A 16,171-nucleotide genomic window follows, 5' to 3' on the forward strand; every position below is an offset into this window, starting at 1 on the left:
GACGACTGGTTGCAATCGAGGGAAGGATGAATGCGGCCAAGTACAGGGATATCCTGGACGAAAACCTTCTCCAGAGTGCTCGGGACCTCAGACTGGGCCGAAGGTTCACCTTCCAACAAGACAATGACCCTAAGCACACAGCTAAAATAACGAAGGAGTGGTTTCACAACAACTCCGTGACTGTTCTTGAATGGCCCAGCCAGAGCCCTGACTTAAACCCAATTGAGCATCTCTGGAGAGACCTGAAAATGGCTGTCCACCAACGTTTACCATCCAACCTGACAGAACTGGAGAGGATCTGCAAGGAGGAATGGCAGAGGATCCCCAAATGCAGGTGTGAAAAACTTGTTGCATCATTCCCGAAAAGACTCTTGGCTGTATTAGCTCAAAAGGGTGCTTCTACTAAATACTGAGCAAAGGGTCTGAATACTTATGACCATGTGATATTTCAATTTTTCTTTTTTAATAAATCTGCAAAAATGTCAAATTCAATATGGGGTGCTGTGTGTACATTAATGAGGAAAAAAATGAACTTAAATGATTTTAGCATATGGCTGCAATATAACAGAGTGAAAGATTTAAGGGGGTCTGAATACTTTCCGTATCCACTGTATGCATTTCACTCTTAACACCTGTACCACTTAAATAAAATAGTAGACAAAATTAAACGGTAAACTGCTTACTATAAATGCAAATGTAATTCAGCTAGTGGCTGTAAAACTTCAAAAGTGTTTAGAATTTTGTAAACTAATTTATAATTTTATTTCTGTTTTAATCATCTGTGAAGGGGACACAGTGTTAAGCCAGTCTTTCCATGTAGTTGGTGTCAGATAGAAAGGTACTGTATCAGCTGCCTCACCAAACTCACCACTCATCCGTTTGATCCACAGCACAAATTTGGCTGGCTTACCTTGGTTTTTCTGCAAGTCAGCTCTCGTCTCTCTCGGGATCACAATAAAAGAGCCTATTAACAAAATTATAGGAATTAAATGTGTGAAACAGTAGAAGAAAGCTATTACCAAGAGGTTTAACTTAATTAATGGATTAGTGGTTAAGATAGCAACAAATATACAGAAGCTCCATTCCTCACAGCAGTGAAAAAGCCTGGAAAAAGAGTTGGACCCCTATGTGGCCTCTGCAGCATTATATCCCAGTGGGACATGAAATGCTCAGTCATACACACTCGCTTTGAGGGAGTAATGCAAGTACACATCTGGCAAATTGTATGGTGCACTGAGGGTGTACAGCTGAAGGGGCTTGGATTAGCGAACTGTGTTGTCGCATACTAATTGAAGTTGTATTATATGCAGTATAATGCTGACATTAACAAAAGAAAAAAGTAATTGGTTTACTTGAGTTCCGCTTGCTTCAAATTAGTTCTACCACACCTCTTGCATTGTGCATACATTGTGGACATACTTTTCATGAATGGATTGGTTTAGATGTGATTATCTCCCAACTGAACACACAAATAAGCATTGCTTCAAGTTAAAAATATTTTGAGAGAGTGTTAAAAAAGGGTCAAATGTAGGTGAGCAAAAACTAAAACTCAGTTGTATTTTTAATGATTTTACTACAAAGTCATCAATATGCCTGTAGATTTTGTGTACTCTTGAATACTTAGGTTAGTGCCCAGCGAAAGACCTGTTGATGCGACAGTGTTTGAAACAAAAGATGGTTTGTGAGACCCAGTAACAGTGGAGCACCAGCCTTCTCATGGCAGGGTGCAGATGAGACCCTGCTGAATGACTTTAGCCCCTGTGGGAGTAGCATACCCCAGACAGACCTGTAAATGATCAGATGGCATTAACTCAACTCTTAAGCTCATAAGAGCTGGCATATTGGCTCTCTTGTTTTCAAACTTAGAAAATGAACTTTGCCTGCAAGAAACTTAATTACTTGTTGCTTGTGATGAGTAGACAGGGTCATGCCAAGAGGGGATTAAGCTTGGCTTTCTCTCTTTAATTCCCACACAGATGCAGGAGGGAGCATATTTAGACCAAATTAATGTCACGCCATCAGTGAAACAATGTTGGCAATTCTGAAGCACTACTTTGGATCCTCCTTCAGACAGATTAATTCGCTCACTACCACCACCACACACACACACACACGTGCACCATGAGCATTTTCTCCTCATTACCCTCTCCCACGTTCCCTTGTTAGTGTCTCTGTGAATATTCAAGGTGACTGGTTAAAACCCGAGGTGACGGGGTGCTTTGAAAGTGCACAGTGTCAGACAGTTGTTAAATTTTCATCAGAAGACAAGTTTGAGGGTATGTGTAAACAAGATGGAAGTGAGGTTTCAAAAGAAAATGGTAATTTGGAGAGCATAATTCACAAGTTAGGCTAAATATGGTTGTCAGTGCTACACTTGGTAACTTTAAGTGCTGGTGTTCAGCACTGAAAGAAAATTATTTTAAAAAACTATTATGAAAAGGAACCACAAGACTAGAAAATGAAAAAATAATGATTGAATTAATACTGTATGTACATATAAGTAACAGTATCTGAACTGTTTTGTTCTACACAAAGCATTGTGATTTAAGCACAGTCTTTATTACCTCTGGTAAAATGGCTCTATACCCAAAGCAGTTGGATGTTGCTTATACACCTGATTATGTTGTGATGCGAGTGGATCAGCCCCCCAGTGGTGCAACTAGGTACTACAGCAAATTACTGTACATTATTTTTACAGTTACACTGTATCTTATCTTTTGCACTGCCGGTTAATGTACTTTTAATTGATTCAATTATTTAAGACGGTTAATTTGATAACTGTTTAATCAGTGATGCCCCTAATGGGGACAGTGTACTCTCACAGTGCGTGTTTTGAACTTTTCTGTACAACTGCCTGGCTCTAGTCTGTGTGGAATGTCCCATTAAGTTAAAGCACAAAGTACTGTTTTCAAGCCCCTTGTCAGTATTCTTTTTTTTTTTTTTTTTTTTTTTTTTTTTTTTGTTTTTCTTAATTGGTTTTTATTTTTGCAATCTGTGTGCTCTCACAGGGCCTGGGAGCAGAGAGTAAGAACCTGTACCCGTTCCTTCTTCCTATCATCCAGCTGAGCACCGATGTCTCCCAGCCACCACATGTGTATTTGCTGGACGATGGACTGGAACTTTGGTACACACACACACACACACATACAGTACACTAATATTTAGAAATTTCAGGCTGTGTTCACATTATAATACATGCTGAAGTAGGCCAAATTCAAATCCATTTTCTTTTTCCTGCCAAGTTACTCAGATCTCATCTTTTTTCGGATGTGTGAACAAGCCTAATCAGATCTGTGTCCATGTATGGACATAGATCCTCTGTCTCTCTTCACCTTAGCATTTTTGCCACCGGTGCAGGGTATGCACAATCCATCAGTTATGACACACTAGATAACAGACCGGGTTGTTGTCTTGGCTGACACTCACAGACTGGTAACGTCACCAGAGCAACCCAGGGTTCAGTGTCTTGCTCAAGGAGCCCGGAATCAACCGCCAACCTTTTGGTTGGAAGATGACATGCTCTACCTCCCAAGCCACTGCTGCCCCCATGGTCCTAGATCGTATTTGTATCTAATCTCTAATTATGCAACTGCTGCCAGGATGGTCAGATTGAAATACATGTTTGTTAGTTTTTTTGTCTCACTCCTCTCCACATGAACATATCATATAGTTGTCATCATTCAGTATTGGCATCTCACAGACCAGTAAAAAATAAACAAGGAAGAGAGCAACAACAGCAACCGAGGCCAGTGGAGGACGTTTCACATTTACTGGTTTTTTATGGAGAAGCTTGCAATCATAGTGTTTGAAGAAAATGTGCAGTTTAACCATTGCACAAATAATGATGTTATTCTTGTATGCATGTGACTCACAGTTAAATCTGCACATATGTCTCAGTTTAGGACCTCAACGATGTTCACACACAAAGCTGGATACTTGTCACTTATGCAAAAAAGATTGCATAGCCGTAGAAAACAGCTGCCCGAGTCAGACATCTAGTATGCACTTAAGAGGGTTTTCCATTATAAGAACTTAGGAAACGTGTTACACCGAGTAATGTTTGTCATGGATTCTGCATTTGTTTCCACTATACTCGGCTCGCTTTAGAGGTAAGGTCTGGGAGCTAAATTTCACATGTCTATACTGGTCTTTAACTCTTTCTTGTGTCACCTTTTCTGTGTTGCTCAAATCACTGAGAGTGATGAAGCTCATTTATGTGGCTTACAGTCTTGCCCTAATGTCATTGTTTTGGGCACATGCCATTGTAAGGATAACTCAAGACTCTGGTGAAAAACAGTATTTTCACATCCACAGCACCCACAAAAAGATTTGCTTTAGCAGAGGGGAATTTGCCAGAGTTGCAATTTCTTCTTCTCCCTCTTTGCTTTTTAACTCCCTTCTTAATCTTTTTTTTGACAGCTGCACAGTTCAGTACACTGTGTGTGCTTGTAGCACAAAGCCACAGCCTTATGTGTCTACCCTGTCCTTTATCCTGCCTGATAAACAGCCGTACCCGAAATATTTGTTTGCTTTATTAACATAGTCCATGTCATTTTCCTTTGCTTTTATCTTTTATCAGCTGGTTTTTCCCCTCTCTTTGCATCCCTCTCTGTATCTGTCTGTCTGGTCTTTTTCTATGAGCACATGGAGTGTGAATCAAATCAGTCATTGATGTTTCATTATCTTGAGTTCTTGTAGGTGCCTTTTTCTGCTGCTTTGTAATCACTGTGTTTTCTATAATGAATGGATGTAACATTTTGGAAAGGTTGTCTTTATAGACATACATTTAAAGTAGCTTAGAGTATGTTAATAGATCATTTAGAATAACTTTGACAATCCACTGCCGTATGTGTAGAGATGACAAGAGAGGCCTGGTGTAATAATGTTGTCTTTTTTTTTTTTTAATGTAGAGGTACAGTTTTCCACTAGGCAATCAATTTAACTAGGCTCATCAGTAAATCTGTTTTTGTGAACTGATTATTATGCATTTAAATATTAAAAACCCACTTTTGAAGCTGTCTTTTAACTTAAATCTGGCCAATATTCAAAATTCAATTAGCTTTTTTTATTTTAGAATAAAATATGTAAAAACCATCTACAATAATCAAGCAGTCATCCGATTTATATAATGTCTCTTCAGCACGTTTGTCTTGACACTGACCGAGCCACTAATGTTGTTTTCCTCTACCTTTCTTTTTCTTTCACCATTTCCTGTCTACCTTTGGTGGTGCCCATGTTCTGGTCTTCCTTCTGTTTCTGTGATTGGTCCCACTATACTTCTCTTCCCCTTTTTGCCCTTTTAATCTGTCTTCTGCACTACACTTTTTTCACAACTTCCTCACATTTTCTGTTTTGTTCTCTCCTCTGAACTCTCTTCTCCCTTCTTTTTACTTCTCCTTCTCCCCTGCTTTCTCATTCCCTCCCTGTCATCATGCAGGTTGGTGACTTTGGAGAACAGCCCAGCTGTCACCCCAGAGCTACTCAGAATTTTCCAGAACATGTCAGCTTTGCTGGGTGAGATAAGGTTTCTTTGTTTGCAACAAGTTTTGATATTTTTCCCCCTCTTGAGTAACTTCATATGCATTTTGCATTAGCATATACATTGAATTAGTGGTATGAAATGAGGGTATCTCAGTAACGTCAAGGATGATGCAACTGATGCATTTTGGTTAGTTTGATTAGCCTGAGGTCAAATAATTGCTGGGGGGGGGGGGGGGGGCGAAGGGAGACAAAAAAACTCATCAAAACAGGATGAGATGAAAGAAAGCCACACATTCTGGAATATAGCCAGTGCTATATGAAGACAGTGGAGATGAGAGAATTGGGAAAGAAAGTTGATGTGGTGCTTAGACATGGACTTAATTTTCACAGTGTTATCACTTTAGGCTGTTGCAGCTTGTAAAGAGTATATTTGTGGCTTTGCAGCAGCCTCAGGGCATCAGGGCCGCTCTGCGTCTGCAGGCAGCTGTGAGTGGTGGCAGATTGAATGGAACTGGCCAGATGATTTATCACAGGCCTGGAGCACTGGGACACCTCACTTGATGTAGACTGTAGAGTTGTGTGTGCGTGTTTGTGTGGCCTTCAGTGTGATGAGCAACAGTGATGAGTTGGTGCTTCTGCTTATAACAAGTGACTCAGGCTAATAGGAACACTAGTGTAGCCTGATTGGCTTACTGGAGCGTATGATCACGTATAACTTGGGAATCTGTGGGAGTCAGAAAAGCAGAGTGCTCAGGAAGATGATCGTAGATGGATGAAATGGAGGAGGACGCAATTAAAGATGGTCAAGAAGTGGGAAAGATGCATGAACCACTACAAAAGGGTGATGGATGAAAACAAATCATTTAAGAAGTGATGGCAGGAAAATCAAAGAGGAAGTGACATAAAAAGGGGTCATACTTTGGAGCTCTCTGAGGAGTCCTTGGACTTGAATTGATAAAAATGACTCACTCATCTAGTGCTGAACAAAATGGTAAACCAAAGCAGGAAATGTAAGCCGCTGCTTTTTTTTTTTTTATTTTATTTTTTGTTTTTGCAGCACAGTCAGTAATCTTAAATCTTAGACTAGTCAGAGATAATTACACTGAGGGGACTGGGAGTTGACAAGAAGCCTTGGCACAAAGGTATGTAAAAGCCCAGAATTGGCAAATGTACAAGAAAGGCTTTGCTTTTAAATTCAGCTTAAGATATGTTGGAAAAAGCTGACACACTATGCCTCCACAACAATGCCAAAACATTTTATGGAGCATTTATCTGTTCCTACAAGCAAGGAAGATGAACCTAGTAAAAAAAAAAAAAAAAAAAGATTAAAATAAAATGTCTGCACACTCACTGAAATCTCACAGTAGGAATGAAATATTTTAGTCCTCAGTGCCTCAACATGATCAATGAAGATCTGTCAAGTAATTTGTGCACACTAATCAGCTGCCATATTACTGGTGTAAGTGGCTGTAAGGATAGATTGAAGGAGAGCAGAAGGTATGGAATACTGGCAGTGTGAAAGATGAAAGAACAGATAATGGAAGGTCAGATGGAGAAAAATGAAAGAAACATACATACAGACAGATAAGATGCCATACAGTTAGAGGTTTATAGATGGAGGTGAAAGCACAGAATTCAAGATGGAAGGATGTATAGAAATAATGGTTTCAGCTGAAAGATGCATGGGTATATGTAAATAATGGTTGTCACTTTGATAGGTATTACACATGAGCCTATACGTGCACATATGCACTCTTTTACCCGCAGCAGTTCCGTCAGATCTCCCTGATATGCAGTTCAGCAGAAAAGCTCTCAATTAGTCAGCAGCTATTTAAATGTTCAGTTAGTTATTCAAGTAAATTTGTAAGCACAAAATTAGATGGTTCCAACTTCCCAGTGGGGAGAATTAGCTGCTTTTTCTTTTCTTACATAATAGTAAATTGGACATCTTTGTGTATTTGGCTGTTGCTCAGTCAAAACAAGACATTTGATGATGTCACCTTGGGCTGTAGAATTGTTCTCTGGGATTCACACTTTTATTTTTCACTGTTTTTGTGATGTTTTACCGACCAAATTATTAATTCAGAAAATAATTGGCAGATTCATTGATTATGACACTAATCATTAGTTGCTGCTATTGACGTATGGTTGGATATGCTGTCACCACTTCCCTCCACCATGCAAAAATGAAGCCGAAATACGGCAGCCGCCATCTTGTGTTTTGCACCCAGATTCTGCTTAGTAGCAACCAGAAGTGGAGTGACCGCATCGGACCACAAATCAAAGCTGTTAAATCAACCAAAATACAAGTAAATTTTTGTATATCATCAAGTAACGTATTAAAAGCCATCTTACCAGAACAGTTGCCACTTGTACACACATCAGCATGATAATATTAATCAAAAACAACAGAAGTGACCTCTGGGAAAAATTTATCTGACTTGTACTTCAAGTTTTAGTTTGGCCGATGACCCATCCACTAACATGGGGGAGGCTAGATTTATGAGCAATACTGCAGCAAGCCACCAGGGGGCGAGTGTGTCACAATGGCGTCACTTCTGGGAGCTGTGGTGGTATTTCTTAACATCTTTTAATCTGCAATAGCAGTCCATAAATCATTAACTTCTTGACCGATACAGGTCTCACCACCAGCTACATTTAGTAGCTGCTCTTGAGCTTTTGGTTTCATTACATAATTTTAAGAAATTCTTTTTTTTTTTTAATCCGTAGATAGAATTTTAAATAGGGGACTTTTTATTTTTACTTCAACTTTTTTTCTTACGTTTACCACTGTGATTTCTAATTTGCTTCATTCTTTTCAGTTGATTCTTGGCGTTTCATTCAAATGTTGAGAAAGCACTTTGAAGACATCATTCATTTAAGCAGATATTTTGGAGCGTTTCATCATTATTATTGTTTTATTGTGAACCAGTTTGAGATCACCTTAATTGCTGTTTCCGAGGTCAGGAATGATCTTAAAACTTTGGTGAATCTGATTTCAAACCTGGCAGAGTGTGAAAGCCTTTTATCCCCACTTCCATGTTCTCATGTAACAAGTGGATCTGAAAGAAGCCAGACCTCTTCAAATAAGCTCTAGGAGTGGGGTGTCTTCTTTTTTCACTTCAGTAATGGTTAGAGCCATCGGTGTGAGTTGGCGCGAGTTGGCGCGAGTTGGCGCCGCAAAATGGCTGCCTCAGTTCTGTACCGGAAACAAATTCCTTGTGTGTAACATACTTGGCCAAATAAAGGTGGTTATCCTGTGATTAATAGGTCCTTCTTCTTCTTTACTTTATTGCCGACAAAGGGTTATATTTAATGTTTTCATCTCTGTAGCATTTATGACTTCTTACATTTGCATATATGCAGCTATTTTTGTAATTAACAAGCTGTTTAATGCTTTAATAAGAGCGTACCTCACTCCATAAGACTTTACAATTACAGCCACTTGTCAGCACTTACTAGTCTCTTCACCCCTTGTTCTTTCACCCCGTGTCTCTTGTCTGTCTTGTTATTATGGAAAAACACGTTTTTCTTAAGGTTACATTTGCACATTTAAAGTACATTAATCGTTTTGAGTGCAGTTAGGTTGTCAGAGCAAGCCTTAGAGGGAAAATTCAAAGCTATTGTGCTAAAAGATGATAGCTCAGAGGTATGGTTGCAGACCAGAACAAATTGACACTCAGTTTTGAAACCATTTGTCCTTTTCAACACCGCAAACACGAACACTAGCAGAGAAGCATTTTTACATTGAACAAATTTATATTATAGTATAGTGTTGGAAATTTCACAGAGGAAATTGAGTTGGCCTTTATTTCCTCCTTTTTTTTTTGTCTGTTTTTTGTCAGATTGTGGGCAGTCATTATCTTTGGCAGGTTTCCACCAAAACACCCGGTCGTTCATTTATTCAGTTCATGCAAAGCAGTAGAGGGATGGGCTATCTGGCTTGGTATGGTGTCGTAGCTTGCCAGGTATGTGGCCTGGCCTGCCTGATAAAGAGCCCCACTCCATCACTGCTAGACTGGAGCTGAAAATTCCCTAATTAGAATGTCAAGAGACTTGCCTTGGCTAAACTGTTAGACTAGCATTGCGCTCTGTATCGCTGCCACCATGCTCTGAACTAGGACACATTTAAGTTGTGTGTGGTGCTCTGACTTGCTGTACGTTCTTACTGTTTCTTCTCCTTCTACCAATTAGTGTCAACAAGTGATAGAGAGCCTAAGTATCAATCAATTAATTTCCAATCCATTTTGTTTTATGTTGTTCTTTTTCCAGTGTAGACAAATTTATTACTTATTGCTCTTTCACATTAATAAATAGTTTGGTGGTCATGAGTGATAGATGACTAATTAAATTTTTTGGAACAAATAGCCTGCCTCTTTACATTTTAAGATAAATTAGAATAGACAATTGCAGCATGGCTTTCATGTAATAACAGAACAAAATAGAGCAGTGCAGACTTTACTTAATGAACATCCCATTAATTAGCAATTACGTGTGCAGCCAAAAACGTGTTAGACCAGCCCCACAAAGATCAGTGATACTGTACTGAGGAACAGCTAGGCTTGTCTTTTGAAAGCCTTGCGAGTGATTTTCTAACAAAGTCCTTGGATCAATCACAGTACACCATTTTTATTACAGACGTCTCAAGTACAAGTACTGTGCATCTATCACATATTTGGCCACAGTTAATGTAGTTTGATGAGAGATTATATATCTGTAGCAGTTTGTTGGTTGTAATTTTGTGTATTCTTGTATTCATGTCATTCTTAATTTTTGAGGTTAAAGAATGATCCATGATCATTATGACTTTTCTTTGCGGTCTTAAATGCGGTCTTAAATCTCTGCAGATTTCTGTGCCCTCTTCAACCTTTAGCTGCTACTGCATCAACTGTGAGAGGTTTAAGATTTTCCCTGGGTCCAGTGCTTGGAATTTTTCTGCCTTCTCATCATTGCTGTCATCTCATGTATGGGCTTCTCCCTGTAAAGTTGATTTTTGCCTTTTCATTGAATCCCTTGCTGAACTTTTCTTGCTTCTCTCAAGCATGATTACTAGTCCATGACTTAACTCACTCAAGCACCAAAGGCAGCTGGCGTCTCACCTATTTCTGAGGCTTCTATTGGGCACGTTGTTTTTCATGGTGTTTTCCTTTTTGTGGTATAAAACATATGCCTCTAAGGGCTTCAGGGTTATTTTTTTTTACTTTTTAAGAAAGTGTTAAAGGAGTTTAGCTTTATTACAGTAGCTATGCAGCAAGCATTCATCAGCACTTTCTATTAAAACATACTATTTTGACTTCTGTCCAGATGTCATCCACTTAAATTAAAAAGAATAAACAGTAAAAATAATGGTAATCTTTTTTTTTCATGTAGTTCTGCACAATTTGGTGTTTTATGGCTGTTGAGCCTCCAACATAAGCCTTTACTCTACTCAGACTTTGTGTTGTTGACTGGATTGAACAATCCCTGTGAACACTGTCTGTCTTTGTAGCAAATCAGTGCAGATTGTGGCATCACTTTAGCAGCGTATCTGCTAACTCTTCACACTTAACAAACACTGTCAAGCTCATCACACACTGTAAGGGAAAAATGTGGTTGGGAATTTTAGCACTGTCCCCAGCAGTTATTAGAGGTGCTTCAGAGGTCGTTATCACAGTGAGCTTCATATTCCTGTTAATGATGATGACCAAAGCAGATTGTGCAGCATACTGTATGCCCTGCGCTGTGAAGGATGTACTGGCCAAAGCTTAATCAGCATCTTAGCAGCTGTTTTTGTGGTAATTTGATTGTAGCAAATGATGGTTTGTGTGTGTTTGCGCATGGAGGAGGCGATTGTGTCCTCACTTTCTATGTATTTGCTAATACTTTTTGGCAAAACAGCCTCTTCTTTTTTAAACTAATATTCATACGGGGATTCTGATATTTCGCCCATGGGCATTTGCATGCATGGGAGAACAAAACTACAGCCTCAATAATTACCTTCAGTAAGTACCTCAATAAAAACTGAGCATTATTGAGTTTATAATAAAAGTAGTATTATTGCAGTGATATTTCCTTATATATTGCCATAAAAGTAGTTTTTCTCAATTGAAATGATAGGAATGAATCACCAGGGAAGCTAGAAATGATAAAAATTGAAATTGCCAGCTATTGTATCACGGTTTCATTGTGTTATTTCACTTTATTTACTGTCTTTTAATTGTGAAAATGGAAAGACTGGTCATAACAGAGCCCAGGAGAGAATATGGAACACCATTGGTGACGTAGCTGTATAGTGGTGTAGGAAAGAAGCAGATGTGCAGAAGCTGATTTGAGTCAAAGAAAATCCACCTTCCTATTGTCACTGTATTAGTGCCACACTGAAAAGGTGTCGGGACGCTCTGTGGAAATGGAAGTGAATTTTCTTCCTGTAACCAGATGCAGCGTTATTTTGTCAGGCTGTTTGTATTCATACATGGACACTTAGAGTGCCTCGGGTTCATTTGCAGTAGTGAGGGGGGAAGATGATGAAAGTCTTATCAAGTCCAGGCCTCAGTGCTCTGAGCTGCCTGACCTCCAGCTCAGAATGAGAATTCAATTCATTTTTTCCCCCTCTTTACATGAATACTTGTACCTCTCCCTCCCCTTGTATTGATATTCATACAAAACTCTCGTTCAGAGGATATTGCTACAGTATGTGCACAGCTTATCAGCAAAGGCAAGTAATGACTGGTTGTGGTGGTACCATTATGGAGGGACAGAGATCGGAAGGCTGTCAAGAGTGCAAATTTACCTCCCTCTTTGGAATAAAAGCAAACACAGCATGTGTAACTTCACTCACAGATAAAAGATGAAATAGTTGTGAGTATAAAGAGCAGACAACAATGTGCTCTTTGATCAATGTTTGCATTGGAGTCAAACTTATTTGAATAAAAAGGATTTACACGATTCATTTCTTTAGAGATTAAATGTGAAAATCAGAGCTACATATTTTGTTATGTGCGCTTTCAGTGACTTTTGAATTGTCTTTATGTGGATTGACTCGTGATGTTTTGTTTAGATTTTCATTTTGTATAGTGTAGCTGACTTGATTCACATAAACAAACCCTACGGGTCTGTTATACAGAACCTGTACTTGTTGAAGCACCAGTGTGAATTCCCATTGTGTTTTACCCCTAAGAAATCGTTACTTACTTTTAAGGTCAGTGTCAGATTACTGCATGTTTGTCCTTGTGTATGTGTGCGAATTGGTGTTTGAAACTTGTGTGAATCTGTCTTAGTTGTGCTTCGAGTAAAGTATAAAGAGGGGGGATAGAAACGGTGAGAACAGAGTCACTTACTCTTCTTATAACAACCAACACTCAACAGCTTTTACCCTCTTGGGGAAGAGCCACAGTGGTAGAACCCTATTTTCTTCTGAGTTACTGTAGCTCCTGTTCTTCATCATCTAACAGTCACTAACTGGTCTGAGTGTTTTCTACAAATGCTCTTCATCTTAAGGTTACACCTTTCTAAGTGTAGATTCATCCCTTTGTCATGTCCTTTAGTATATCCCATAAGCTTTCCTGTGGGTTGAGCCTTCTCTCTGTGGCTGGCATATCGGCTCTTGGCTTACTCACATTACCATCCATGCTTGTGTATTTCTGAGCCCGTGGTGACCCAGTGATGGCATCACGGCTCAAAGTAATGGTGTAAGATGCTAATCAGCTGTCTCTGGAGTGGAAGTTTGCTTCGAGAGCTGTTCAGGTGTGTGCCACCAGAGGTTTAAAGCCTCCTCCTCTTATAGACTTTCATAAGAGTGTGAATGAGATTCTCACCTTACTGTAGCCATCTTCATCTTTTAGATGCTGTGCTGTGTGATATGGAGGTCTGTCACTTGCTTGAACACATCTTCTAAATCAAAGCTGCAGTTGCACTTTTATTCTTTTATTTTTGCCTTAAACTGAAGTAAAACAATTTTGTTTATGAAATTGCAGTAGAAACAGTAGGAACTATAGTCGTAGCTTAGCATAAGCAAGTTGTTATATTTGCCATATTCAATTCATGTTGAATTGGCCAGTTTGTAACAGCAGTACAATTTGTGTTTACTTAGTACTTTGACGACTTTGTGTTTGTGCTTTTCTGTGGTTGCTTAACATTTCTTTTTGCGTTGTTTGAGTGACTATATTTTACACAGGTTTACATTTATTTATCATTTGCTCAACCACTACTACACTATGAAATCTGAATTCAAATCCTATTTGAAGAGCAAAGCTTCCAGGATTTTGAGGGGATATGTTTGTAGAAGAGCAAAATGGCATAATTTTTAGCAATGATAATTGAGAGGAAGATTAAATGTAAAGACATTCACTCACTCGGTCTCTCACTCACTCCTCACAGTTTGTATATGTACCCCTTAGTGTCTATTAAGAGCTACTGCTGTGTCTACAGACACCACGAAGCACAAAGTTGTCTGATACCTGAGGCCTTGTTAACCCACTGTTGAGCAATCTGTAGTCTTTGCTTTATTCTTAAACAGTGAATGGTCTGTCCTGACTATGGGAAAGCATTAGTTGTAATAAAGCCTTTGTCTTTTCCCTGTCTGTTTCCTCCGCTTATGTTCCAGTAGTCATGCTACAATATACTGCACAAAATGACGCAGCAAACAAATTGCTTTATGGCACTTTTATTGCCACTTTCAGAATTTCTGACCATCACTCTTTGTTTCTGATTATTCCTGATTTGTAGACATTAATGTTTCAGATTTGGTTTGGAAATCAGTCTTTGATTGTCTTCTCTTAATCTGTGCTCATGTAAACTACCTGCACATTGCATGTGTTTAGTGTAATGTTGCTCCATACTAAGTTTGCAATGTTGAATATTCATTTATACTGATGTGGTTTCTAAATAGGCCCCTGGAATACATTGTGTACCTGCACAGTTAGCAGATGGCAGCACATTATGTTCATTACCTTACTGTGCAGGCAGATGGCTAGAGTAAACATATTGCATAAATTCACATTAATATCACCTGTATGGACAGGCTGGCCCTCCTCTGTTCCTGCTTGCTACTGACTTCTAATCTTCTCCTATACAAGCCTGGATGAGGAACTGCCTTGTTTATAAGTAGTTTGAGGCACACGTAGGTGCTTCATGAAACTCTGATTCAGAAAGTTTGCTCCCAGCTAAGACTGCATAACGTGGTTGCAAAGAGCATGCAGCGGTACAGCATTAAGATACTGCAAATGTAACACACCTGTAGACAGAGCCACAGAGAAGGAATTAGAAGTTTCAGATATTTGATTCTGAGTTTATGATTTTACTTTTAAACTCACCTCTTACTTACTCCATATAAAAATAATATTATAGTATATGTAGTATACCTAGCCTCTTTGTACATGCAGGAAAGTAACTGTTATTCTAGGTTTATGTGTATTATTTTGTGCAGATCTTCATCTGAAGTAACTGTTATTCTAGGTTTTAGAGTTATATACCCTGTCAACTTGTATGAAAAAACTGTTCTAGGTGTTGGAGTCAGCTACCTGATCTCAGTGTATTATTTTGTGCAGATCTTCATCTCAGTGTATGTATAGATACTCTTGTGTGGATGTGGTTTCGGGGGTGTTTGTGTCAGCATGCAGATGTTTTGTTTGAGTGTTTTAAGTCTTGGCTTGTTGATCTTCCTCACCTCTCACCTGTCTGTGTGTTTAATGTGTAATTGTTTGTGGCTGTATGCCTGTTTCCAAGTGCCACACATTTTATTCTAGGTAGTAAGGAAAGTTACTCTGCTGGCTTACATTACTGCCAAACATATATGCCTCCTTCCCAGCACATTTGCATATGTGAGCATGTAAATATACTTAACACACTGTGTATAGTACATAACCTCACATTGTATTTCTGAGAACTGTTCATGCACCATTCATTTCTGATTGTTACACAATTGATCATGCCAGTGAGGGTTGTTTTTCTCTGCTCCGGGGATCAAGATGAACAGGTAGAGCCATAGTATTACATTGGCTTCAGACTACAGCATATACACTCACTTAATGGCCAAAAGCCAATTTTTTGCACTCCTGCCTCCAGTGTTTAATTGTCTGCAAATGCCATGTGCTACCTTGAGAGCATTTACTTATTTAATGCGTAGCCACATTTGGACAAAATGCCTCTTATTCAACGTTTCCAGAGTGAAATGTTTTTGAGGTTACACTTGCCAAGCTTGTTAGAGTATTTCTCTTTCATGATGATACTGTAAAATGTTATGGCTTTATTTGTGGTGCTTGTACAGCGGCCACTGTTGTCACCTTCAGTTTTTGTCTCTAATGTGAGCCTGCTGTTCTTTCTATGTTATGGTTCCATTTTAGATCATTTAAAAGTTAAGTATGATTTAACATATGTTTTTTTTTTTAAGTTTGTAATGTACAAAAATGTAAAAAAAACCAAAAAACTTCATACACACTGTTCATAAAGCAAATCTACATGTCTTATCCAGCACTGTGTATCTTCGGTGCGTTAACTTAGCAAAGGTCAAGCAAACACTGGAGACAAAGTATTTAATGCTGAGCTAATGATATCAGAGGCAACAGCCCAAGTAATAATTTCGACACACTGCTTGTTAATAGATTTTTACACCCTCTCTCATTAATTCTGGAAGGTAAGCAGACTTTCTTGTAGGCATATAAATCTATTGCTGCAATGTTCAGTTGATGCATCATGGATATCTTGAACTGGGTGG

The 16,171-nt window shown here is 38.9% G+C and overlaps 1 protein-coding gene across 2 annotated transcripts in view; it reads left to right on the forward strand.

Moving 5' to 3' along the window:
• ipo11 (importin 11) overlaps positions 1–16,171 on the forward strand; it is a 108,758-nt gene that overhangs the window by 61,812 nt on the left and 30,775 nt on the right. For both annotated transcript variants that reach the window (XM_020593722.1, XM_020593723.1), the window contains exons 21-22: positions 3,009–3,124; positions 5,438–5,514. In XM_020593722.1, coding sequence (XP_020449378.1) covers positions 3,009–3,124; positions 5,438–5,514 — 193 coding nt within the window. The remainder of the gene's footprint in view (positions 1–3,008; positions 3,125–5,437; positions 5,515–16,171) is intronic.

This window comes from Monopterus albus, unplaced genomic scaffold, assembly GCF_001952655.1.
Source record: "Monopterus albus unplaced genomic scaffold, M_albus_1.0 scaffold20.1, whole genome shotgun sequence".
Classification (NCBI taxonomy): domain Eukaryota; kingdom Metazoa; phylum Chordata; class Actinopteri; order Synbranchiformes; family Synbranchidae; genus Monopterus; species Monopterus albus.